At 42.9% G+C, this 26,844-nt stretch overlaps 1 protein-coding gene across 3 annotated transcripts; it reads right to left on the bottom strand.

The window, feature by feature from the left end:
• Positions 1–99: 99 nt before the first annotated feature.
• Positions 100–26,687, bottom strand: ptpn11b (protein tyrosine phosphatase non-receptor type 11b). Of its 3 annotated transcripts, none has more exons than XM_029833486.1 (16): positions 26,533–26,687; positions 16,447–16,569; positions 10,651–10,845; positions 8,926–9,118; positions 8,729–8,848; positions 8,513–8,626; positions 7,507–7,603; positions 7,219–7,298; positions 6,920–7,075; positions 6,362–6,493; positions 5,541–5,695; positions 4,978–5,045; positions 4,718–4,869; positions 3,394–3,494; positions 3,185–3,314; positions 100–2,606 (listed from the first exon to the last, which is right to left on the bottom strand). In XM_029833486.1, exons 1-15 carry the CDS (start codon positions 26,544–26,546, stop codon positions 3,227–3,229), a joined length of 1,788 nt encoding a protein of 595 aa, XP_029689346.1. In that variant the 5' UTR covers positions 26,547–26,687; the 3' UTR covers positions 100–2,606; positions 3,185–3,226. The 3 variants fall into 3 exon arrangements, with proteins under 3 accessions (XP_029689346.1, XP_029689347.1, XP_029689349.1); XM_029833487.1 differs by having other exon boundaries at positions 8,729–8,845; XM_029833489.1 differs by lacking the exon at positions 26,533–26,687 and adding an exon at positions 20,693–20,822.
• Between the last annotated feature and the right edge of the window lie 157 nt (positions 26,688–26,844).

The following is a 26,844-nucleotide window of genomic DNA, read 5'->3' as shown; positions in this document are numbered from 1 at the left end:
GAACATTTGGAAGCATTAAAATTGTCGTTCTGCATGTCCCAGTTATCATAATCAACAGTAAAAAATGAAGACGTTCCCACCTCCAAAAGAGACTCTGGATTCAACTTTTCGTGCCATATAAATATTTATTAACCTATGTGTTTAAAACCATTTGTTGCCTTTACTGGCTGCTAATAGCATCAGCAGTGTTAGCCTAGACAGCATAACAAGGCATCTGGGCAGAGCCAGTGCAAGAAGAGGAAAGCCTCTACGTCATGCGTTCTCTGAACAACAGAGCGAGGAATCAGCTCAACATCTTCATGTTCAAGTAAACATCAGAGGGCAAGCAGAGAGGATATACCATGTCGCTACTGCAGGCCTCCATTGACATTGCTTCAACTCAGAGATGGTGAAATAATAATTAACATGAACTATAACAGACACCGAAAAAAATGCAAGAGTGGGTAAAAATACAGTTTGAAACATACCAGCAAAACAAACAGAAGTAAAACAAACACAGACGGCAAAAAAAAAAGTCTAGTCCGCTACCATGAACACTTTCCCGCTTCAGCAGTTTCACACTTTCAAGTATTGATGTCATAGAAAACAAACCCACAGAGGCAGGAACCCCAGAAACAAAATGATGGACAGCGGTTCAGGAACACACAGAGTAAAGTCATTTTTCATCCATAAAACAGTGATCACAGTTCAGACAGGGGGGGAAAAAAAATGGGAGAAGTCTAAATTCAACTCGAGGACATCAAGGGGTCTGGGCCGTCACTTCGGCTTTTCAGAAAATTGAGTTTTCTTTTATTAGCATCAAAAATAGAAACCTTGGCTAGAAATCCAGGGCTGAGGGGGGCGGGGGGGACTGAAAATGGTGGAGGACTTCATTTGGTGTGCACATCTTAATAAAATACATCAATGTCGGGTCCTCGAGAGGATGACGTCTTCAGAAATACATTTTTTGTTGAAGGTTTCATTTCTTTATCTTGACCGCTTCATCCCTTCAGGGTAACGGGAGGGTGCTGGAGCCTAGCCCAGCTGTGTATGGCCGAAGGCAGGGCACACCCCTGGATGGGTCGCCAGCTCATCGCAGGGCCCTATATGAGCATTTGGGGGTTCGGTACCTTGCTCAAGAATACCTCGGCAGTGTCCTGAAGGTGTCCCGGTACCTCCCACCTTCCATGTTTTGTCCGCATCGGGATTTGAACAAGGAACCCTTCATTTCTCAGGCCAGTCGCCACCAGATTGGCTTTTTCCTTTATTGTGAGAATCATATTTCGTAGCGATTAGAAGACACACGAGGCGAGTTCAGTGATCATCTCTGACCTGTTTGCTGTATAACAGGAATGATATCAACAGAAGCAAGTGCGGCTATAATTTCAATCTGAACCCAAAATCAAAGAACGAAAGCAGGAGACATTCTAATCTTCTTGGTTGTAACATTTTGAGGACCATCCGTCGAGTACATTTCAAAACAATGTCAGAATTTCACCTAAATTCATCAGCGAGACCACTGAATGATGATCCTTGAGGCTAAAAATAGCAAACAATCTGCTAGACAGCGCGGAGGGCTCGCTGCTGTGAGGCACCACCCTCTTCCTTATTACATCAATGACACCAGCTTAGTCGCTCCACTATCATCAAGCCTGGATTACAGCCATGTTCTAAATTACTTTTTGGAGACAAATCTATTCTTCAATCTCAGGCAGATGGCCATCTGGCCCGCTGTAATCGCTCCCTTTCCTTTGTCTCCTTGTGACGAGCTCCTCTGACAGATGTTGAGCCGCATCAGACCTGCTGATTAACAAGGACGGTCGGTCGAACAAAGCGGGGGAGCGAGCGGTGGTCGGCCTGGATGTTCTCCTTTCCCCCTTCGAATTACTCTGCTGGTGGACATGATCTCATGCACGTTAAGAACAACAACAAAAAAGGAAAACACGCAGATTAAATAAAGTAGAATACAAACGAGACCATGTTTACACCTGAAATAAAGGATGTCGAGAGTTGTTAAAAAGGCTTAACCTTGCCTGTGCTTCAGGGATTTATAGTAAGTTACATAACTGCCCCTGCGTCAAGAACTACCACAGCTGGAGGGACAGACGTCACAAAAGTTCAAATAACAGTCAGCGAAAACAGAGACGCGGGGACGGTGAAGCCTTTGTGGCGATGAGTGGATGACAGCTTAGCGTCGACCTCTTCTGGAGTCCCGCGCCGTCCTGTCGGGTCATCCTGGGGGCTGGCGCCACGTTTCAAATCTATCGGCTGATCGTTCTTCACGCCGCATTCTCGTGATTCTACAGTCACTGCGAGAACGCCGCCGCGTTTCAGGAAGGTTAGTTTACAGACACGTTCTGTGAAAAGGCACTTAAAGGACGAGATGGTGGTTTGATGGGGAGGAGGCGGGGCGGGGTCCTGAGTGAAAGTGCTTCGCTGAAGAGTCCTCGTCTCTACGGAGGGTTCAGTCTGAGTTTCGCTCCGGCAGGTCGGCAGCGAGGGAGGGGTCAGTCTGCCCCTGTCAGCCCAGACAGGGTCCATGATACGGGCCTTAGTGAGAGCAACGCCCTCCTCCCTTCTCCCCTCAGAGTCTTCCAGGTGCTGATGAAGCGACACCTCCGCTGAAACTGAAGCAGACGCAGACCGGCAGAGTAAATGGCTGCTGTCACTTTGAGTCAGTCCAACACGGAGCTTCTGGCAGCTTTTGCCTTAAAAGCACGAGCCAGCCAGTCTGAAACTCAAGAAACGTTTGCAGCCGGTCACCTTGAGACAATTAATTGTTCCAGTTCATCTGTGACATCTGCTCGATCTGCCAGGTCCACTTAGACTATTACGCAAGATTAAATCTGAATTACGGGACTGTTAGAGCGACACTCCTTTAGAGGCTCAGAATATTCGGGTCCAAAATAGTAGGGCATTATAACTGAAAACATGGAAGAAAAAGCTGGACACAATTAGCACTTCTGGACCTGGATTGACTCTATTGTCTTAATATTTCTCAAAATGATCAAACTATTGTACTCTGAATCAGTAGAAACTAGCTAGTAGTAGAAAGTAGCTAAAATCATTTAACTGCAGGCTAAAACGGAAATCACTGTTCAACTGTCGTGAATCTCCCCAAAAAGCTGAATGAATTCTCTGTTAGTCAGAACAGGAAATGGAGGCCGTTTTTTTGGGTTAAACAATGTTTGCATGTAGGACTTACAGAGAGGCAGGCGGAGGAACACGGAGAGCCGCACAGATGCTTTTATCTCCTGGTGTTGCTGCTAAAAGACGTCTGAGGGGTTTTAAAGTTGATGTTCTCGTACACGCTCGATGAATCATCGTTTGTCATGCTGTGACGAGATAGGGGGACAATAAGCGGCGACTTATCCTCCGGCTCGGATGCTCAGCGAGCAGCGCTGCTCTACTTACACGGAAGAGGAGCGGGAGGATGCCATGTTGGATTTGGATCTGGAGTTGGTCATCGGAGGATATTTGATGTTGGAATATTCCCTCTCTTTCAACTTATTCCTCTGCACAGTGACACAAACAAACAGCTGTTTGACTGATTTATTTGCTGCTACAGTCAACCTTGTACACAGAACAGATGGGAGCTGATGTGTTTTCTGAGTGTTTTAAGGAGCCTCCAGTTGATCCAAAATGCTGCAGCCAGAGTTCTGACAGGTATTGACAAAAGAGATCACATGACTCCTGTACTGGCGTCTCTTCATTGGCTGCCCGATAAATTTAGAATAATTTTTAAAACCCTTCTTTTGAGCTACAAGGTCCTCAGAGGCCTAGCTCCATCCTACCTGGAGGAGCTAGTGATACCTTATCAGCCCAATAGACCGTTCCGCTCTCAGAATGCTGGTCTACTTGTGGTTTCCAGAGTTTCCAGGAGTAGAATGGGGGGCCAAGCATTTAGCTACCAGGCCCCCTGCTATGGAACCAGCTCCCTGTCCAGGTACGGGAGGCTGACTCCATCGCTACTTTTAAGATCAGACTTAAAACCTACCTCTTTGAAAAAGCTTATTGTTACTAATTCTATAGTTTCAGTTACTATCATAGACAGACAGATTCTCATACTTAGGGGGTCGTCTAATCGTTAGGTCACATCTTAGTTATGCTGCTATAGGCCAAGGCTGCCGGGGTCTGGAAACATGATCACCTGACAGGCCTCTGTCACCCCACTGGGTCATGGTCTCCTCTCCTCTCCTCTCCTCTCCTCTCCTCTCCTCTCCTCTCCTCTCCTCTCCTCTCCTCTCCTCTCCTCTCCTCTCCCCTCCCCTCCCCTCCCCTCCTCTCCTCTCCTCTCCTCTCCTCTCCTCTCCTCTCCTCTCCTCTCCTCTCCTCTCCTCTCCTCCTCCTCATCAAGTAGACTAGTAATGCTGTTTCCTGTGTAGTTTTTCTCCCCCCCCCCCCCTTCTGTATTCATTTACAGCTGCCTTCAGAGCTGCATACTGACCTCCGACCCCACTCGGCCGGCGGCTTGTGCAATATAGTATATTTTTGTATGTGTTTCTGTGCTCTGTGTCCGTCCTCTCCTTTCCTCTCCTCTCCTTCTCCTCTCCTCTCCTCTCCTCTCCTCTCCTCTCCTCTCCTCTCCTCTCCTCTCCTCTCCTCTCCTCTCCTCTCCTCTCCTCTCCTCTCCTCTCCTCTCCTCTCCTCTCCTCCCCTCAATTTTGATTGTAAAAGATGCTATATAAATAAAGATTGATTGATTTGAGTGTTGGTTGGATGGAGTGTTGGTTGCTACCTGCTCCTCCTCCAGCCTCTTCTGAGCTGTATCTATGTACTGCTGCACGGCCATGTAGATGAACTTATACTGCGCTTCAGTCTGCACCATCCCTGATCTCTGTTCCCGGACCCTTTGGATGGTCTTTGGGATATCAATGTCACAGTCTAGACCTGGAACACAGATGCATATAAACACAAGCACAACAACAAGGAAAACACACATCAGGATATTTGTCGAACTGTCGTGGTAATGCGTGTTTTCTGGTTTATGTGTCTCACCTTGGCGGTTGATGACATCTATAAGGATGTCAATGACAATGATGGTGCCTGTCCTGCCGATGCCTGCACTGCAGGGGCAGAAAGGGCAACTTTCAAATAGTGAATGCATGTCATAGAAGTAATTTCCAAGAGTAAAGGGAGAGAAGAAAGGTGAGGTCACATTAATACACCTGTTTGTTCTGCCACATTTTAAAAGGCTGCAATATTTACTTGAAAATGAGGTCAACTTGACAGTGTCCCACTGATGTGATCAGTATCTCTCACGTAGGTGTTTGTTGACATTTATGAGTCAGATGTGTTCTGTTGCCTGTTTACGTGACAGGACTCTGACTTTGGTCACGGACAGATCTTTTGTGGATTAAACTAAATTTATGCATCAGCTATTGAAAAAACAAAGTGCTGATGAATATGTATTGAAAACAGATGGATTGTGACGGGGTGAAATGTAGTTTTGACCGTTTGTGACAGCGCCCCCCAGTGACCACACTGAGGAATCAGTGAAAAATGCTCTTGCGACTTCTTCACAGCAACATTACAGCACACCGTTTCTGACTGTTTTGTACCTGCAGTGAACGATAATAGGTCCAGTGTCTGGAATGGTACTTTGTGTGCGGTTGACTTCTTCCAGGAACCAGAGAACGCCACCAGGGTCGTTGGGTACCCCGTGGTCTGGCCAGCTCAGGTACTGGTAATGCCAGATGTACCTCAGTGGTTCCTTCTACAAAAAGAACAAAGGGGCATTAAAAGAAAATAGAAAGATTCATTTCATTTAAATTTACATGCATGGAAATGTGTTTGCATTTTTGTTTCTAATAACATATGAAAAGTAAAGTAATGTAAAAAAGGTAGAAACATTCTTTAAAAAGTTTGACATTTTCAGGTTATTTTTTTCCACTTTCTCCTTTAATTTTAGAATATGTTCATTACTACTGTGCTGCAGATTTCCTGCTGTCAATAGTGAAAAATGCTGCATCCCAAAATGAAGTCTGTGGTGCTTATTTATCGCTGTCTAGTAGCATAGAAAGAACTAAAAGGTGATTTCTCAGCCGGCTTTAGTCTTGATAGGTGATAAGTGATAGACTCTATTAAATTCTACTGTAATCCACTGAGTTTGTATCAAAACTTGGAAAACCCAAAGTGATCTGAAGCTCTGTACCTGTCCTAGCTGAATACGATGTTGTCACCTAAGAGAGAGATTAAAGCTGCATGCTACATCAAAAAGAGTACATGTTAAATACCATGATTCCACATTTCAGGAATTAATATGTGTGCATGTGTGTGTGTGTGCATGTGTGTGTGTGTGTGTGTGTGTGTGTGTGTGTGTGTGTGAGAAGCTAAACAAACAGTGCTGACCCGAGGTCAGTGTAGCAGCAGGTTTTCCTACCCTGTCCAGACGGGTCACCTCCAGCTTCCTCAAGATGTAGTCCTGCGCTGGCCTCTCGTCCACGTTCCTTACCAACACCTTCCCAAACTCCTTGGTGCCGTGGAGGTCAGGCCAGTAACGCACGCATTTGTTCTAAAACCCCAGCAAAAAGAAAAGAGAGAACAGTGGCTCCGATTAGACAGTTTATCTCACTTTAGAAAGCAGCTTTTCAGTAACATCAAATGTGTGACTATATTTGTCCCGGCAAAGACATATTGGAAAGTTTGTGTTCCCGCATTGGAGTTTTATTTCTTGGGTTCTGTGAAGGACATTTAAAATGTAATACCTCATATGTGGAGGTGTTTGACTAACGCTTCATGACATCTACTCGTAATGTGAATACTAGTTCACAGAACTCCATAATCCAAATCAATGAAAGCAAACCCCCCAAAAAAACCCATCAGCGCTGCAGCCTGGGTGGGAATGATGCTGTTGTCACCTGTTTTATGGATGTTACAAATCTTACACATAAATAAAAATCACCAGCAGTCTGCAAGGCGGCCCGGGAGGAGAACTCACCCGTCCCCGTTCCACTTCCTTTGTGGTCATGACAATCACATGGGTGTTCTCCTGATACACCATCTTCCAGAAGTCGATGACTGTATTCTGAAGGCACCCTTGGGTGGCGATGAAGACTTTGCCTTCATTCACGTGCCGTCCCTCTTCGTGCGTACTCTATGTTGCAGCATTTTAATAAGTTTAAATGTGCATTCACATGCACATTGAAATGTGCGTTCACTGTGTATATTAGCAGACGCGTGTAAACGATTTGTTTTTTTTACAAACATGAATCCCAGCGTGACGCCGAATCGACTCACTCTGATGTAGTTGGCGTTGATGTAATCTGAACCAGGAAGATCTGAGTCTGTTTCCATGATTTCAACCCTCGTCGTGTCAACTGGAAACACAATTCACGCTGTGATTAAGGTGTAACGAAATGCCTGAAGTCGCCTGAGATCACACGCGACGTCAATTGAGCTGTCGCTGTGACGCTATCAAAGCAGCGTCTCCGCGCTCTGCCGGGGCCCCTGTCGGCTGTCTGTTTGTGTCACTCTTTCCACAGGAAGATGGAGAGACAGGAAATGGCAGGTTGTTGCGAGACTTACATGGCAGGATATTCTTGTATCGGTTTTTACTCTTGTTTTCTGGCTTCTGGCCTTCTTTGCGGGGATACAGCAGTTTGCACTCTTGTTGCTGAAGAACCTGATCGCACATGAAAAGGAAATTTCAAGTCAAGATGATGAAAAACAAAGAGAACCCACATTATTTAATGATTCAGCAAGTTTCTGAATATTGATTACAATATCGTCATTTTGATTTAAGTTCACAGTGTATAGTCTTCAGTATTTAAAGCCAGATTTCATGACTTAATACGTGTTCCTCCACTCACACATAAGCAGCCTGAACAGTAACGCTCAGTGACTGACTGTAGCATCAGCTCCTGTTTGTTCTGCACTCTTGTGATGTAATTTGCATTTGAAAACAGAAGAGGTCACAGTAGAGTGCAAACATAAGCACTGTGGACGTGTTGACGAAGGTGTGGCATTTATAATATATGTTTGTTTTGTCACATGCTAACATGTGGCGGGAAATTCAGGATCAGGGGATAAAGAGCTTGATATTTCTGTACTTTTCCTTTTCATTGAAATGCTACACATAAATAGAAAATGATTTTTAAATGAAGCCACAAATGTTCAAACGATAGAAGTGAATAAAGGTATTGATATTCTTGTTTTTTTGTTGTTTTTTAACTCATCAACAGCTACTACTTTGACCTTTTGACAATAACAAGATCCACGCCGAAGAACACCAAAGAATAATCAACAGCCTAACAAGCGTTAATAAATAAGCAGAAATAAAGTGTGTTAGCAACAAAATTTAAAACACATTAAAAGTAAATATAGTAAAAGTAATGGTCTACAATAAGAACGTTTTCCTCTATATACAGTTTTTATATAGTTTAGGTGGTCGGAGAATAAGCCATTCAGCAACATGAGAAGTTGAAACAATGACAACAACAACAACAACAATAATTCCTAATTCTTGGATTCAGTTTTTCTATCTATTCCCACATGACAACACTGAGGTCACGCAGCTACTGTGATCACCTACCTCAAATTCTTCCCAAAATCCTTGTTTGGGTTTCTCGGAATTGTCGGCCACTTTATTAAGCTCTCGTACCCGATTCTCAATGTTGGCTGCATTTATCCTCGTTGCATTAAATGGCTATTGTGGACACAAAAAAGAATTCTGCTTTTAAAATCAGGAAAATACAAAGAAATCAACGTTTTCACGCTAAAGCATCAATTGGTTTACATGCTTTTATACCTGTTTGAGATGCACTACGATGCCACTTTTCTCAACCATGGGGTTTTTCTTGTAATGATCCACGAGGTCGGTTAAGGTGTCAAACCTCTCTCCGCCACCTACGTCGTATTTACCGTCCTGCTGTGCACAAAAAGGCTGTTCAACTACAGCGGTGAGCCATTAACCTGCGGGCAGCCTCATTCACACAGTTCCCTCACCTGGTATCGGATCATCACGTGTGTGACCTTCGTCTTGCGGTCCAGATTCTCGTGCTTCTCCTCATTGGTGAGCACAGAGAGAACAAAGTCCCCTGGTTTGCTTTGGCTTTCTCGCACCAGAAAGCTCCCAGCTTTGCCTTTGTCTGTCAGCAGTTTCTCTGCGTCTCGCCCAGACAGATGCCCGTGGTACCACCTGGAGAAGAGACCCTTTTACTTTAATAACCTGCCCGACAATAATGCACATTTTTAGATTCTTGGACATCACATATTCTAAAAACACTGCAGGAGAAAGGGCTTAGCCTTTTTTTGCCCTCTCTGTCTGAGTCTCTGGCCACTGTGGGGGCGGGGAAACTCGTCCCCGACTTGAGCAGTTTTTTACCGTAAATAAGACAATTAAACACACAAACAAAGACTCAAACTGAAATGAGCAATAAAATGCTTTTCTCATGAGTAAAATTGGGAAATCGTAAAGGCTCAAATCATCTCTATCTCCAGAGAGTAGCCTCCTACACCGGAGTAAAAGTGTCACTCGCTGCAGCCTCACTCTGTCGCTGATGTGAAAAAAAAAGGCATATTCAGCTGTTCGTCTTTTTTCCAGCGTGGTGAGTACAAATGTGTAGGAGGCTGCGAAAAGAGAGGTGCGGAACGGAAAAACCACATAAACCATATACAGATGCACAGAAAGTGTACAATGTTCAGAACAAAGTGATGCTCAATACATTTGATATGCATTTGCAGCCTATGATGTAAATAAGTGTGTGGTTTTCTACAATAACTTGTGCGTGTGGGCGGATACAGGCACAGCAGCCGATACTGAGCCGTACATGTGCGTGAACATGGAGGTGTGTTTATTAACTACACGGCTGTAGCCAACCTCTGTGTACTCTCCCAACGGATGTTTGTACTTGGATACGCGATCGTAAAAGACGACTTTGTTTGTGGGATGATTTGGGAGCGTTCCGCCATTTCCAAATGTAGATGTGCTTTACACCTGGATTTAATGTGTGGGAGTGCAGCAGTACGGGCAGATGCACCCGCATTGTAGAGCCTCTTTATGTAAACATTCAACGTGCTCATTATAGAAACATTGACAGCAATTCAATGTTATTAGCTTTCAGAGAATTTACTGTAAAACAAGCTGCATTATTTTTTTTGGTGGTGTAGAAAAAAAGAGCGCGTTTTCAGGCCCTTCCTTGTAGTATCGGGTCCGAAATTTATCATTTTTAGTAGACATAAACAGCCGCCTGCAGCGGCCAAACACTTGTTGGGAGGCAATCTAAACAAGCGGGCAAGCAGAAAACAGCATTCAACACAGACAGCATGACTAAAGTGTTGATGCTTTTTAGGAATTCTATAACCTTTCACCGCAAACCCTAATGACATATGACGAACTTAATTATGATCATTTCATCTATTAGAGGAACAGATCTCGCGCCATCGTCAGGCAATCCTTAACACACGTCTTTTTCTCATTGTTTTTATCGATCTGTGAACGACTCATGCAAATGACGTGCAAATATAAAGAAAAATGCAGTTCAATATTAAGCCTACAGTTCATTTTAGGATGAAAATGCCTCACAGAATGCATTTGGGTACTTAGCCGTCCACTATGTACTAGACTAGTTCAGCGTTAGCTGCTCCTCTGGCCAGAATGAGTCTTTACCTAGCAAATATCTAACCTAGCTTTTCTTTGTGGGTGTTTCTGGAATGTGTAGGTGTAGACACCTCTCAGAAGTGGGGTCCTTGCAGTTAAGTGGGTACTTGAGTTCGATGACATGGCCGTTCCTTTCGCGTAGAAGGTCCTGCTGTTCGGTGTAATACTGCACCAGCTCAGCCAGCGTGGCGAACTTCTCACCGCCGTACAGGTCATAGTAGTCGCCCGAGTTCTGGATCTTAATGTGGGTCACCTCATCACTCCGTCTGTGAGGGGAAGGGGGGGAAAGACTGGTAATATCCTCTCTCTTCTCACACACAGGGAGTGTGCACACAGCTATGCGCACGGTATATGAACTAAAAGGTTTGACCACATGCCTTCATACACACCTCAAGCAGCCGCTCACACAGAATAAACATCATTTTTTACTGATGTTGCCTATTCTTTAATAGGCTTTTCACGTTGCAGCAACACATTTACGGTAAATATGAGCTTCGATATTTCTGTATATATATATTTACGTATTTTAAGAAAAAAAATGCTAAATTGAAATTACTGATCCACTTTATCCAGGCATGAATTCACCCTGTGTGTTTCCACTTCTATAATTTGCTTGCAAAGGGATAAACCCTTCGTTTGATCAGCTTTTGTATTCATCTAAAAGGTATTTGCGAAAAATGCCGCCATGCTGGCGGAACAACAGAAGAGAATATATGCAGATCCCGAGCTTTACGACCGATAAGGCAGAAAACAATTGGCACCAATTTGCATTTTTAGGGTCTGAAAACACGCCAAAACACAGTTACACTTTATAAAATATCTGCCTGCAAGCAAGCGAGGAACAGGATACAGCTCAGAGGTTCCATTTCTAAATGTATATTGTAAATTCTTTAGTAATTTTTGGAGGTAGTGAGATATGTTTCTTTCAAAGAAAAAAAATAAATATAAAAGTGCAAACAAAGTGCACACATACAGCTGAGTTATAGGCATTATGGAGGCATTAGCTGGGTATTTAATGTGTGATAATGTGCAGGATAACGTACACTACTTTTACCTCTCATGTCTGATAATGGCTGTATCAAATGGCATAAATTCTATTAACGCCAGCATTTTTCCTGCTGTCTTCATAAACTTCCTCTTTTTTCTACCCCTCACAATATAGTATCCTTTATCCTTCCTTCATCCGTGCATTCAAAGGCCCCGTCTCACTCTCTCTCTCTCCTCCATCTCAGTATTTCCTGGTAATTGGGTTTGGTCTGTGTTAGTGGCTGGTGGCAGGTTGCCAGTGGTCTGTAGGCCCTGTTAGAGGTTCCCCCTTAACTCTCAGACTCAATCCTGAATGTAACGCCATTAACTGTGGAATGAGCACAAAAGTCTCCCATTCAGTTCCCGGCCACATCCCTTTGCCATATTGATGTAACGCAAACATACATCAGCAGTTTTTCTTTGCATCAGATTGCTTGTCCAATAATTTCATTACAAAACAAGAGTGGTTTTGTTGAGCCCAAAGTGAATTTGTGAAATAGATCCTGAACTGAGTGTCTTCACGGGTCTTTGTATGCTGGTTGGGTTCGGATTCTATCTGGGATATATAGACTGGGATACATCTTGTTTTGATTGATACACAGAAAAAAAGGTCTTTTTACTTATAGCTAATGCTATAGGGCTATAGCAAGGAGGAGCAATGGGTCAGTGTTGTAGAGTTCATAAATTCCAAAGTCTGGACTCCGCGAGATTCCAAGATTTCCAAGAGAAACTTTAAGTTGAAAAACTACTTTTTACAGCCTTTGTTTTGCTGTCAGTCACTGGGCCAAGAGCCTTCCTGCACAGCTAGGCAGCAGTTTGGTCAGAAAGTGAGTCAATCTTCTTTTTAGAGTTCTGGAGGTAGGAAAACTGGGTTCTGATGGCATAATTAACACAACTGTCATGTGATTGATGTTGCTAACTGATGTTAGCATTCAAGGGTTGACATATAATGAACATCCAATAAATTTGATTTCATTCTAGTATGACTAAAGAACAAGTTCAATATAGAGAATTATTCACGTGAATAGAAATAATTGTGAAATGTTAACAAAAAGGTCAATTTAGATCCAAAATACAAAATGGGTAATTTTACGAACAGTTTACATGCATTGACATATTTCTAATTTTTTTTTTTTAATTATGTAAATATAGGGTACATATAATATGTGTATTATAAGAATTAAAATACATTAAAATGCCTCTCATTCTCTGCTGCTGATGACTTTGGTGATGGATTTTACTGATGGTCTTCTGATGAAAATCATTTACAGCCTGGGAACTTCCACAGCCATCTACGAAGGTAAACGACTCCTGTTAACGTAACGGGATGCTACGAATGGGCCTACTGGAAAATACACCGTGGGGAAGTTCCCAGTTGATTATTTGCTTTAACTGGTCTGCAGCTCAGTGATGAAGTGACCGATTTCTTCAGGATGATTTCTGACACCTTCCATCGCTCCGGAGGCCTGCGTCGCATTCTGCTTTCTCATTGTGAACGCCTCTGAAGATCTCACTAAGGTCCTGATCACTGCATATCTGGTGGGGAAAGCCTGCAGCATTTGTGTCTTGAAAAGAAGGAAAGGTGGCACCCCCAACACATAGCTATACATAAATAAAGAAAATAATACCAAATAAGAAAAATCTTCCCGATTGAAGAAACCAGCAGCAAACTAACAGTGATATTACATCATTTACACCCTCCACGACAACTGGATGAGGATGTATTGTAAAAGCTAAAACATCGAGTTATTTTAGACTGTACTGTATATGCAAATATAATAGTATACTTGGGGTAAACTAGATATTGCTATCAGGAGAAGAAGCGTCCTCGGCTGGTTTGACGAAGACAATAGAAATCCATCGCTGGAGGTGAAACAAATATAATCAGTGGAACATTAGCAGCTCCAGCTACCAGACTGAGAGGCCAGCCATAGGCTTGTAAATGAACTGCCCCTCCCAACAGAGTGGATGAAATAAGTGCTCATCAGCTATAAATACCCCGACAGACACGGACAACATGGCTCAGCATTCATGCCACGGACACGCTTTTCATTTTTAAGATGTTTGTTTTCTTGTTTCTCAAGGCCTGTTTGACTTCCATTTCTAATTATCGGTAATAACGACGCTACAAGTTGACTGTTGTCTGCTGTTGCTGGGTTAATTAGGGGAGTGTAATATGACCATCGACACAGCAGCCAATTTTAATTTTTAAGAAAGACTAAGTGACAGGGGAACAGGGTGGATCCTTGTTGACTTTAAAGACACTAACCCACTATCATAATAATGATATGCTCCTGAGACAAAAAGTGTTGCAATTCCTTTTCTCCTGACTTAAATCATCTCCTTGGGTGGAAACGACAGGCTCCGATAAAACTGCAGCGCCAATCTATGAAATATAGAACTGTTTCCTGACTAAAGTTGTGTCTTTGTTTGTGTGTTTATCGTGTGTAATTCAGGTACAAATACGTGAAATACACGTGTCTGGGAATAGAAGGTTGGATTTTACAGTTAATAATACCACTTATTTATCTGAATAGATACAGAAAACCTCTTATTCCTTTTTCACCCTGAACCTCTTGAGATAGAATGTCACCGTTTGTGATGACAACCATTTTACAAACAAAGACAAACAATTACGCTGTTTAGAAAATGCACACACATATATAAAATATTATTTTTCTCTGGCGTTACAGCTCTGACAAAGAATATACTTTAAATATTACAGTCAGACTTCCCTTTTACCATAAACAGTTTGTTTTTACATTAAAGATAATTATGTTTTTGCCCTGACTACGACATACATGCCCTATTAAATCTTAAATTCAGTTTTTGAATAACTTTTCCTGAACGGTGGTGGTTTCATTTGTGCATCACAGGATTTGGCAAAATATGGAAACACCCAACTAATGAAAAAAATTACCGGTAGGAGGAAACGCAATTAGAGTACGGACTGTTATAGTTATTTTCACCCTCCCCGAGTCAATACATGTACCCTCTCCCAAGAGATTCTTTTGCAATACAATATTTTGAATGACACAAAAGCCTGGCGGCAGTAGGAACACATCTAAGCAAATCCAATCTAACATTTCGTAAAACAGCAAAAAAATCATGCGCTGAGCTCATTTGTTCCTCCAACATTCCCTCTTGAGACTCTGGAAAAAACTTTTGCCATGTTCTTTTTTAAAGAACATAAAAGAAAAACAAGAAAACTTCAACAAACTGCTCAACAACTTGACTCGTCTGTGAAATATGACAAACTTTTCTTTCTTTGGTGCTCTTTGGGTTTCACAACACTCTGCTTTAATAACATTTTAAAAAGCCTCCAAAAGCTCCCGGCATCAAAGACCTGCTGAGCCAGTCCTTCACTCAGTGGATGAGATGAGAGGACAGGTGGGAAAGATAAGAAGAGGAGAAGCAGGGAAGGCAAGATAAGAACCAGAGTAGGGGGTCAACAAACTCCCTGTGTGTCCATTTCCATCTGAAGAGTAAGTCTCTTAGTCATAATGGCCTTGGTAAGATGAAACCTGGTTAATGCCTGGCTAATTAGCACTGATAAGGTTTTCCCTCCCTCTATCTCTCTAAAAATACACGTCCTCACAATGATAGGAGTCCAAATATGTGTGTGAGCAGATGGAAACGGTGCGATTACCATCTGCGTCATGATTTCACACCATATCATACGTTAGCTTAGCATGATTTTTAGTCATAATGTAGACATGAGCCAATTAGCTTGACCGGCTTTAGTCATTTTTCTGTATTCGAAGGTTATAGTTTTGTGGTTTCGCTCAGTTTTGTCCTTAAACCGTCACGATTGTCCTCTGTATGAGTCAATGAACTGTTTCAAGTCACCCGGGCAGAATAAAGGGAGCAAATAATTGCAGTTTTAGCTCAAACTAGCAACAATGGGCTACAGGACACACTGCCAAAAGACGAACAGTTAAAGACTATTGTCTCTTAACAAACACTTTCTGCTTTACATCAGCACTTCCCCTCGCTTCCCTCTCAGCTCAGTGTGACTTACTGCAACCACGTGGGGAGGTTCTGCACACTGGCCGTTTGACCTCAGCGTTTAAATCTGTCGAAACCAAAAGTGTGTTGCTACGACTCAAACCCGGCAACCTTCCTGTGGCGTCCGTGATTTGCGACACACCGGACCATATGCACACGCACACAAGCTGCGGGCAGCGAAGGTCAAAGTCTTAACAGGCCTCTCGCATTGTAGCTTTATTTAAATGCGACATCAGACTAAGAGCCCCGTTTCCTTTTCCCAGTTCTGTCTGGAACTTTTTCCAGTGCTCTGCCAGTTTTTTGTCCTGGTCTTTGACCAATTAATACATTTTTTAAACCTTATTTTTGCTCTGAAAAAGACACCCATTGTCTTTAGTCTGTTTCTGACTGTTCGAAGGAGAGTTTTTGAGATTTTGGGGGGGCGAAAGTATGACCAAATCTGTCATGTGTCCACATAAACACTCATATTAACCATTATTTGTCATCTTACAAAATGTTCCATCACTTGCTACCTGTGGGGAGAAATGTCAGAGGCTCCTGACAGAGGATCTTTCCGCTTTAATCAGCAGCACATCTATTAGTCACCATCTGATTGAACACTGACAACATCTACTAAACCCAAAAAAAAGGCTTTGAATGGAAATGTCAAAAAAATGTCTCGTTACATTCCAAATTTGGTGATGTTGTGACAGCATTATGAGACGATTTATGAGTTTAAAAAAAAAAAAAATCAAGATAAAAAGCACAGTGATGAAAAGAAAATAAAGATTGGTACGCAGTGAAATGTAGTCCTCCAACACAGTAATGTCAACAAGTCATGTGTGAAGACTAACCTAACAGAGAGGGTAAAGTCCCCGGGGTTGCTCTTGCTGGGCCGGGCCAGGAAGCTGCCATGGACACCCCGCGTCAACAAGAGCTGCTCTGCCTCAATTCCAGTGACGTTGGGATGGAACCACCTGAAAAGCAGGGACACAACAGTAGCCCGTTACAGTGAAGTTTAGAGTCCGCAACCTGGGTCCCAGCGCGCACATGCCTCCCCCCTCCTCCAGGAGGTGGGCTCGTTTCTGTAATATTTTATAATGTTCGACAATCGCGGCTGAAAATCCTCGAGCGTCGGCGCGAGTATGCACAATGGATTTGTTTAATGGTTTTAGCACGAGCCTACGCAGTCGGAGGCTCAAAGATCTTATTTGCTGACACAGTGATCATCAACATGCCCACTTGCTATTCTGGAGGGTCTCCTGCCACATTCAGACACGAAAACGCTCTCAGAGTTGCGTAATGGGGGCAGGGGGATAAAAAGGAAATCAAAAACGCACGTCTTTTACGACCAAGCAAAGAGCTTCTTTGTTTAACATCCCCACATGATGAATCTGTGCATATATCCACCTTGTCTGTCCTGTACTGGCATAGCAAACCAACCTTTACAGTACTGCAAGGATTACATACGACATAATATTTATCCTATACATGTCTCAGGTTTGTTGACCAGTAAAATCACTCTCAGGCAAGAGGTCAACACACAGCAATCAAGCCATCTAGAATTAAAAAACAGTGTATACATGCAAATGCAAGTGAAGTGACCTAAAAAAAACCTGTTTGTATCCTTCAACATCTCCTGAATGAGCAGGAGCAGCAGCCCTGAGTGGCTGTATGTCAGCTGTCTGGATTTAGAGCTCATGTGTAAGTATGGGATCATTAGGTTAAATCTCCATAACTGCTGTGCACCACTGCTAGTTAATCCAAAGCTCCTTTAAACCAGCCGGTGCCACGTTTGTGTGTCAAGGGAAAAAAAAAAACACATTTACACACATCGCAATCAGTGTCGTAAATACTACGCTTCATTTACTATATCATGGATTGCATATATAAATATCTAAATGCATTGTCATAGTCAATAAAAATAAAATGATCAAAATAGAATGGGGGATGTATGACTAAATACAATCATATTGAATAAGAATAATAATCACTGGGTTTCCGCACTTCCTCATACTTGGTTTCTAATTCAATTTTTATTGATTTTCCTCTGTATCATGTTGTTGCATTATTTCTGACATGGTTTAAACATCCTATTCAATGACCTATGTAATTGGTTATTTATTAACTATGACATATGATCCATAAAAAGGATATTCTGAGGGGCAACTAAATGATTTATTGGCGGTACTCCTGAGACCTTGTTTACTGCCTGATTTGTCCTGTCTGCACGGCGTGGTCCTGGAACTTTTTAAAGAATTATTTACATCTCACAAAAAAACATCACATATAAATATAAATACCATAAACATGAAAGTGGCACCTCTGGTACATGTAATACTCCTTTATCTCATTTTGACAGATGCTCAGTGAAAGCTAAAGCGTTTCGCTTTATTTACTGATGTATAGTTTGAGGTAACACACTGTGATGCGGCCTGTAGCACCAGTTTGGAGAAGCTCAAGATTAAAACAGCCATCGGGGTCAAATTTGGTGCCAGTGATGGATAATACAGCATAACAGTGGAACACGACACACAGCGTTATTGTGTCTGGTCAAGATACAAAATTCAAAGAATGCAGCGGGAAATCACCGCTGTAGCTAGACGCGGGTGAGAGGAAACACGAAACATAACATACCATTAGTAGAAGGATAAGGAATGGAAGGATCAATGCCCGGTAGCAAAGGTGGAAATGCTGTTATAGATGCTGAAGTTTGCTTTCAGATATATACAGCACATCTAATGAAATGGCCTCCTATTTAAATAGTAATCGTGTCGCTTCTGTTGCTACTTACTCTGATAAATGACCAAGTAAAGGATTGTTGTAGACGAGGAAATTCTGTGATATTTCATGTCTCCCCAGCAGGAGCCCAATCACGTGAAATAGAAAGGACCTTTAGTTTCAGCCCTTGACTTGGAGAGAATCATGATGTGATTCAGCGAGATGAAGAATGCAGATTATTTCTAACACCAATCAAAGGCCAAATGACTCATGGAAATCATGCATTTGAAATCCCAGTCTTCATCCACTCCTTCTTACCCCCTGTAACGGCTTATCATGGACCAGCACACCCCATGGTGAGCGCCCAGGGCACCAGATAAACATAAAGCAAAGAAGACGATATCTTAACTGCTATAGGAAAAATTCATAATAGAAATTTAGACTAGTGTCACCTCAGCAGTGACAAATGAGCAATCAAATCAGGTTCTGACCGAAGCTCTATAAATCTTTTCTAAGTTAACACAAAGTAAATATAGTGGATTTTACACATCACACAATCACTCGTTAAGCCTGACAAAAAGGTTCAAAATAATTAAACACGAAACAAGAAACAAAACTTAATAGATAGCATTTTAATTCACATCGGATTAACAGTTTCTGCTGTTTCGAGGTGGAATTGACCACCTTGCAACAGACAGACCTTCCCAGACCAGACAAAACATCTGGACCAGACTTCTCTTATCCACACTGCAGATTTGTCCAGCTTCCTCTCATCCCAAGAGCAGATTACAGGAGGCAATCTTTAAAAATAATATATTGTAACCGATTACAAGAGGATTAGTTATGGAAACGTAAGAGCAGAGAGCGAGCTGCGATGTTCCAAGTGTCTGTCGAGGTTTAGCACGGAGGCTAACAGGCTGAGCGAGTGATGGCTCGTAAACAGAACATGACTCAGAAGCATAGAAAGGAAAAGTGTGTGTAAATATCTCAGTGGCGTTTGAGGACTACGATGGTCTTTTTATTGTTTATGCAGAGGCCCTCTGCTTTACATGAAATCTAACGCCTTAGATCACCCTGTGACTTTTTACTTACGTTAAATCCTCGCAGCTAACATTTCCCCTAAATGCAAATATGTGCTGTTCTCTATCATGCATCACTGTGCGGTTCCATGGGTAGTGTTTGTCACCTTTTCTGCTTTCTAACCCTTCTAAAAACAGGGCTGACTTTTAAGTAAGTCACTCGATGTTTAAAAACAGGAAAGCTTTGGACATAAAAAAAATGGAAGATTAAATCCATGATAAAGAATATATTTCCATAGTGTGGTAATTGTGACTGATTTGGAAAGTGGTTCTTAACTGTAACACTCAAACTGTTGTAATGCCAATCACATAAAAAAGAAAATGAACTGCTAAAAAGTGGTTATAATGGTAATAATGAAATATCAAGTGCCCCCCCCCCATTACTATGATTAGTTGAATCTAATCTAATCTAATCTAATCTATTTTACTGCTTAAACTAAAACCAAAAACACACATTTACCAGTGAAAGGTTACATCGCTGTCTACTTTTATCCACTTGCCATTGCTCGCCTGGCAGAAATACGACGCCTTATTGGATTATTTAGTTGGTCGCAAACCAAATAAACCGGCCCTGGTCGGCAATACGACCGAATAAAAGTCAAATTACGCATTCAGCCCTCGTGTGTAAAATGAAAATGAAATTCGAAGCTGTGTTTGGCCACACTTTGCAGCTTTTGCTGCAGCGCGCGTAGATGATCTGGACTGGCGAGGCACTGGGGGGTCACGGCTGTCAGCTGGTGCACTGATTACTCGTAGTACTGTTTTTTAATCCGACACAGATTCATACAGAAAAATAATAACAAAGGGATGGGGGGGGGGGCGCTTTATGTCGCTAATCCACTTTTAATCTCTCGCTGCGGTGCTGCTTTCACTCCAAAAAATTGATCAAAACAATGGAAATGGATTCGAGGCGAATAGCTCCGGTGCTTCAAACGTACTCGCAACCAGCAACAGCTGCACATCTGTTCACCTTGTCAGGTTTAAAGACAGCTGAAGGAGACACACACACACACACACACACACATTATCAACCCCTATATCAGCTAGACTGTTCAGAGCCCTCTTTTAACCAGACATCCTGATACGCCCACCTTGAAACTAAGTGCATGCAAACTGAAGAAATTCAATAAATAAGCGCACTTCTGCACGTTACCCTGAGATCAGCTGCCAGGTAGGCTAGCAAAACCAACAGCAGTCTGGGAAGACTTATGAGCAGAAAGAAAAAGTTGTTCAACAGCGTGACTATCATTTCAAAGCAGAAAAGTTGTCCAGAAGTTGAAGGGGATCGTTTGTGCCCTACCTCACCATTCTGGTCGAAGCCTGCCACAGCCTCTCGCTTCAGCAGCCTCGGAGTTCAGTAATCCAGCACTGGGCACTGTTATACAAGAGAGGGCGGGAGGGAGCAAGAAAGATATAGAGACGAAGGTGGGAGGGTGGGGGTGCTTGTAAAAGTGTTACTGGGTTAGATAAATGAGACACAGACAGAGAAACGACAGACTGGTGGAGACAGGGAGAGAGAGAGAGAGAGAGAGAGAGAGCGAAAGGGGAGGGAGCCTTTTAATCTGGGATTTGGGTGAGCATGAGAAGGCCTGACACAAGCACCCGTCAGTGCTGTCAGCCGTCTCTTTTGCCACCTCAGATGAATGTGACAGGCTCTGGCCGAGCAGCACGGGTGCCCTCTGCTCTCCTGCTCCACCGTCTCTTCCCTTCGTACCCTGAGAGGGCTGCGATGGCGCCGCTCCAGACGCCACTCTGAAGCTAACGGGGGGCCAGGCCAGCGGAGGCTGCCAAGTCTCACAAGGTCGCTATTTGGTTAGAGGCCGAATGCTGCACTCGAGTTGCCCGTGCATGGAGATTACACCTAATTGCGCATGGCGTAGTTACACCGGATCACAGTCAGCCATCTGCAAGATTAACCCCCCCCAATCCAGCCAATTCAGCACGACACTGTTATACTATTAATTTTACAGGAGTGGGTCTGGCAGCTTTGAGTGAATTAAAGATTAAATTCGAACAAAAGAATTACTTGGAATTAAGATGAAACGCCAGGTTTTATTTTTAATACTTCTGACCTTTGTTGTATTTGGCATAACTTTTATAAACCCAACTAACTGAAATATGAACGGCTAAAAACATTGCATCACCTTCAGTTTGTCATCTAAAATTTAAAAAATAGAAACACACCTCAGCACAGTTGTCACCGAAATGATTAAAAAGCACACTTTTGAAGGAACGATGGTGCGTAAATTTAGGGTGAGGCCATATTTTAGTAGGTTACGGGGGGCAGTGAGGCATCGCTCAGCAACAGACGCATCCAGCTCACCCTACAGAACAAAGAGGCCGTCAACCACACACCACCACACTGTGAGATAAACAGCGTGCAGGCAAAGCCACAGTATTTTCCATTCTGTCGCAAAGTTCCATTCACCTGTCAGGTCATTTTTAAAATAACCTAACATTTTAAGACAAAAGGAAAAACTGAAGAGACATTTAGTGAGTAACTGGCAGCCAGGTTACCGAGGCGAGCGCGCTTCTGTTCAGTACCAAAGCTACAGCGGCAGTTAGCATCAGAAAATAGCACTCTAAAGCACTAAAGAATCTAGCATTAAAGCACTGAGCAGCTACTGCTGCTGCTGACTGCCAAGTATTCTCTGCAATATTCACTGTTAAACCAACTTAAAATGAATAAACCTTCATATGCTGATATGCATGCACATTCTGAGTACCGGGAATGTCATTCTAATGAATTAACATTACCATTCTAACACTTTTTGCACCTGTTGCACAGATCTGGGCTTTAACTAAGTCCTTTACACACAAGGCGAGATCAATCACTTCCACTGCAAAGGTCCAAATAAGATTTCTGTGCTGCAAATGAAGCAGTGAGTGTGACACCTGATTGTCTCTGCTGTCTAAGTGCAGGACAGGATATATTTGCCCTTTCTCTTTCTGTGTGCGCGCTGTGTTTAATGATTAACTTTAATGATTCCTCACTAAGAAACACTCGGAGAAGCAAGCTTATTAGGAACCTGTACTATAAAACGTGTGCGCTTGCTTGGAAATCTATATCCAGCTTGCTTGTAGGCAGCGGCATATTTTCCTGCACAATTTAACAATTTTACATGGGAGCAAATGCAGGTAGACAGTCACTTATTGGTTGTAATTTGGTTCAGGTTTTTGCTGCAATCGTAGTAAGATGGTTATTTGTGCTTCCTGAACCCAAGATTGGGAGATGTTTAAACACGCTGCCCTTCCTACGGCCATGTCCATCTGCTGCCCCTCCCTCCCTTAGACCATGAGGAGCAGGAGTGACTCAAGTCTTTCCAAGAATAGGAGTCACAGCCACCAGCACCCCCCACCCCCTCCCCGCCCTCATTTCCCCTGCATCTGGCCTTGAGCCTTGAGACGGACAGAAAAGAAAACAAAGACAAATAGGCTGATTTGGTTAGCGGGGATGTCAAGAGAGGAGGAAAGAATAAAGTTGATGCAATGCGGGAGGGAGAGAACGGCAGCTGGGACCTGCAACTCGTGCCTTGGGCTGTTTGAGTGGAAACAGGGCCACTGTGCATCTAGCCACAACGCTATCCACTTACATAATGTCTCAAGTTCAATATAGTCGTGGTCGGCTATTTAAAGAGCACAAGTCTGAGCATGCTGACAAAAAGGCGATAAACATAGTAGCCGAAGCGCAGCTATATTGGTCGCAGACGGAGCCCGGGCGTGGATTTGGGTAGTGTTGCAGATATTTTTAGACCAGCTGATGATCTCCGGTATTTACATGAGGTGCAATCCTCGTGCAGCCCCTATGGCTGCGTGCTTTGCTGCCCTGTGCAATATATCAGGTAGCTTCGCAGGCTTAGCTAAATGACTAATTCAGCCAATCACCACACGTGTGTTCACTTACCAACCGATTTAAAGCAATCTTAGAGCTGACTTGACAAATGCCCAAAAGTTTTTAGGCTGGTAGACTTCTTGAAACACACAGAAACAAATTAACGCTGCTTTAAAACAGCATTAAACTAGATCGTGTTAATGTGTAGTTACACTCTCATCAAACCTGTCGAAAGGCAAGAAATAAAATTGAACTCCAACTAGTTTTAACATATATATGTATTATTTATCTCGACAGTAACTGCAATATTACTATTTAGATTTATTTGAGTTATTTCTACAGAATATCATGTAATATATTGTGCTTTTTTTCACGTGTCATAAATATTACAACTGATAGGTCTTGCTTTCAGAAATGAACTTTCATTTAACAACAGTGTGAAATAACGCTAATGAAATGAATGAAATGGAATGAATGAAATAAATCATCTTAAAATCATCTATTGAACCAGAACCTAAGGGCTGGTCCTTTAAGTATTTTAAGAAAACCATTTAAGCAGTAACTTCAGGGTCTAATTTCTGACTAGTGAAAGAGGATGACGTGTAATTCACACACTGCCACTCCACTGGTAAGGAGAACCTAATCGGTGGGACCACTGTTCCTGTTGTGTTGTCTGCTCTATTCACGAGACAACAGCTTCCTGTTGAAGTTAAAGGCTGACAAAAATAGCAGCATTAGCCCGTTAGTTGTGCTTTCTATTATTCGGCGAATGACCAAACAAACACTCGGGCTATTCTCGGCGTACAACACGCTGACAGAACCTTAACATCTGCCCTGCATTGTGCTGTGTCTAAATAAAATGCAAAACATGTGTCTGGAAATAACACTTGGTTTTGGAGCGCTCCTGGAAACGTTGGCAGTCCTATCTCGTTCCTCCACATGGGCCTCTACTTTCCTGTCGGCTTATCAAGAAAAGTGTCTCGCTGCTCTCCGCTGGTCAAATGAGCAGATGAAGGCTCCCCCAAGTTGGGGGGGGGGGGGGGGGGGGGGGGGGGGGGGGGGGGGGGGGGGGTGTTGAGGCGAGTGTAATTCTTGTAATTCCACACTTACCCTTTATTTCGGCTCACTGGGCTACGTTGAACTAGCTCCAATGCTTAATCATTGTAATGTTGATCAGGATCACAGTGACAGACTGTACAAAATGGTTCCCTGACGACTGTACGTCCTCACTGCCAGCACGATAATGCCAAAATATGTGGAAACTGAGGCCCTTCCCGATAATTATGATGAACTAATATCCTTCCTGAAATGGCTGGCGATATGATCAACAGGAGGGCAGGTCTGTTATGTCAGGATGGAACGCGCAGTAGCATTGTTTCTCAGCGTTTTAGCTCAGGAAGCACACGGCGAGCCACAGAGTAACAGTCACGCGCGCTTCGTCCGGCAATAAACCATGGAAACAGATGATGGAAACAACTTGAAATTGTTTCTGTGTCCTCCTCTATCTCCCATCTGAGCTTGGCTTTGACGTTAGCCCCGAGGGCTAGTGAATGCCCGGCCCTCCGTCAACTCACAAGCGTTTATTGTAAATTTCTACTGGGGGGGGGGGGGGTTGCAGATGTTGGTAGAAGAGAGAAAGAAGCCCTAGAGGTTTGACTCCTTAGAGTTAATGTTTGCTATTTTTGCCTCTGATTTTTCTTTGATTGTAAGTCTGACATACATAAGTTTGGCGGAAACAAAACTTCATTTCAACACAATTTCATGCTATATGGTGCACGAGGAAGCAGGTAGACACGCGATCATATAACGCTAAAAAGAAACTGTTTCAAACTGCCATCATCTACTCATCTTTCTGAAGCCAAATATGGAAAATGGGTTTTTCACCACATGATTTTAGAGGCACCTGACTGAATTCGCTGCGTGCTACTTCACCTCAAAAAAAACAACAACTAAAACTAAGTAAATTCACAGCACCAAAGTCACATGGACAATGCTAAATGCTTCGTTCCCACCCATACATAGAGAGTCGGGCTGTATCAACTGTCAACTCTCCCTTGCCAACGCTGCATCTTTCTGGTATCCACAACAGCCGTAATTGTCAAAAGATAAACTATTATCAGGGGTAACCTTGCGAGGAAATCATTTTCCACGACAGCCTTTAGCTAAAGCCTAACTGAATTGAAAAGAGTGCCACGTTTTTTAACTGTTTCACAAATAGTGTTGTAAACAGCTGTTACTTGTACATCTATCAATCTGTCTATCTATCTAACGGTATATATTTTTAACGGTATATATTTCGGTATATATTCCTCTATAAGCACATGTGTCAGATAGCTAGTCAATTGCTAAAGTTTGTTGAGAAATGTCCTAAATGGTTGAGCACATCTGCTTTAAATGGCCACGCTTGGGTGGCGCGCCTGTTAAACACCACTGTAGTTCCACCCTGCTAGCCCAGTGTTACACACTGTTACACTCGAGTAACCACCATAAGTAACACATCACCCTACCTAACACATCAACAGGAAGCTTCCTTGACACCCAGGCCAGCATGGGGGCCGTTGGACACTTAACTCTGGCACCAGAATTATAAATTTATAATGAATGTATAAAAACCGATGCCCTAAAGGCTCATTTATGCACAGTGGGAGGGAGTCTTAAGGGTCCCCCATCTGACACAACAATAGAACCGAAAAAGAAATAAAGAAAGTAAGGGGCTGACGTACATAACATACTAAATAGATTATTATCTCCCCCCACAGCAGATTTAGGAACCCCCTGTACTGACAGACTTATGACTCCTGGCCACATGTGATTGCTAATTTTACATAGTTGTATTTTAAAAAGATACGACCTGACACTTGATGCTGTGATAAAAACACACCTAAAAAAAAAAAAACTATCTTAATTAGGTTCTGCGCATCTATGTGGAGTCACACAAAGCTACAAGGTAATTTGTAGCCAGGGAGATGAAGTTTATTAACTTTACCACTATTATAAAAGTGTGCAGCAATCGTGAGGCGCTGTGTAAAATCAGAGGTCATTAATTCAGACTAAATACAGCGAAGCAGCGGCTCACTAATTAATGAGCTATTAGACTTTGTGTTTCTACAACCTTTCGCAATCAGCAAAACTAACGTTCCTTTAATAAATGAGCAAATAGGAGCCCAGAATAAAAAAGTTGAAGCGTCCCCGTTGACTTGCTGCAGGCTTCATTCTTGTCCGTCCAATATCGGACGGCTCGTTCGGCGCTGCTAAAGCTGCTTAGCGTTCCGCAGCTTTAAAAAGACACAGAAGAAAATGGGGTTTACCTGCGAGATGTCATATCAGTGTTCGGAAGCGCTCAGGTGTCCTCGAACGGTCCTTTTTTAGCGCGTATGGACTGGAAAGTCTGAAGATCTGCGCTTCAACCTGCGCGTCAGCTAGGATGACCCCACCATCGCTGCTCCAACGGCTTCCGGTCGCCTTCAAAATAAGCGCTCCACTTCAGAAAGGAGTTGCGTTACAACCGGTGGGCTTTTATTTTGAAACCCACAGCAACTACCTTTACAACTGCTGATATTTTTAGAAACAGGTCAATGTCTTTCTGTTCCAGCGCAAACTTACATGTACAAATATGTTTC

The sequence above is a fragment of the Takifugu rubripes genome, chromosome 3 (assembly GCF_901000725.2).
Source record: "Takifugu rubripes chromosome 3, fTakRub1.2, whole genome shotgun sequence".
NCBI lineage: Eukaryota > Metazoa > Chordata > Actinopteri > Tetraodontiformes > Tetraodontidae > Takifugu > Takifugu rubripes.
The sequence above is the reverse complement of the archived record's forward strand: the minus strand, read 5'-3'. Positions and strand labels throughout refer to the sequence as shown.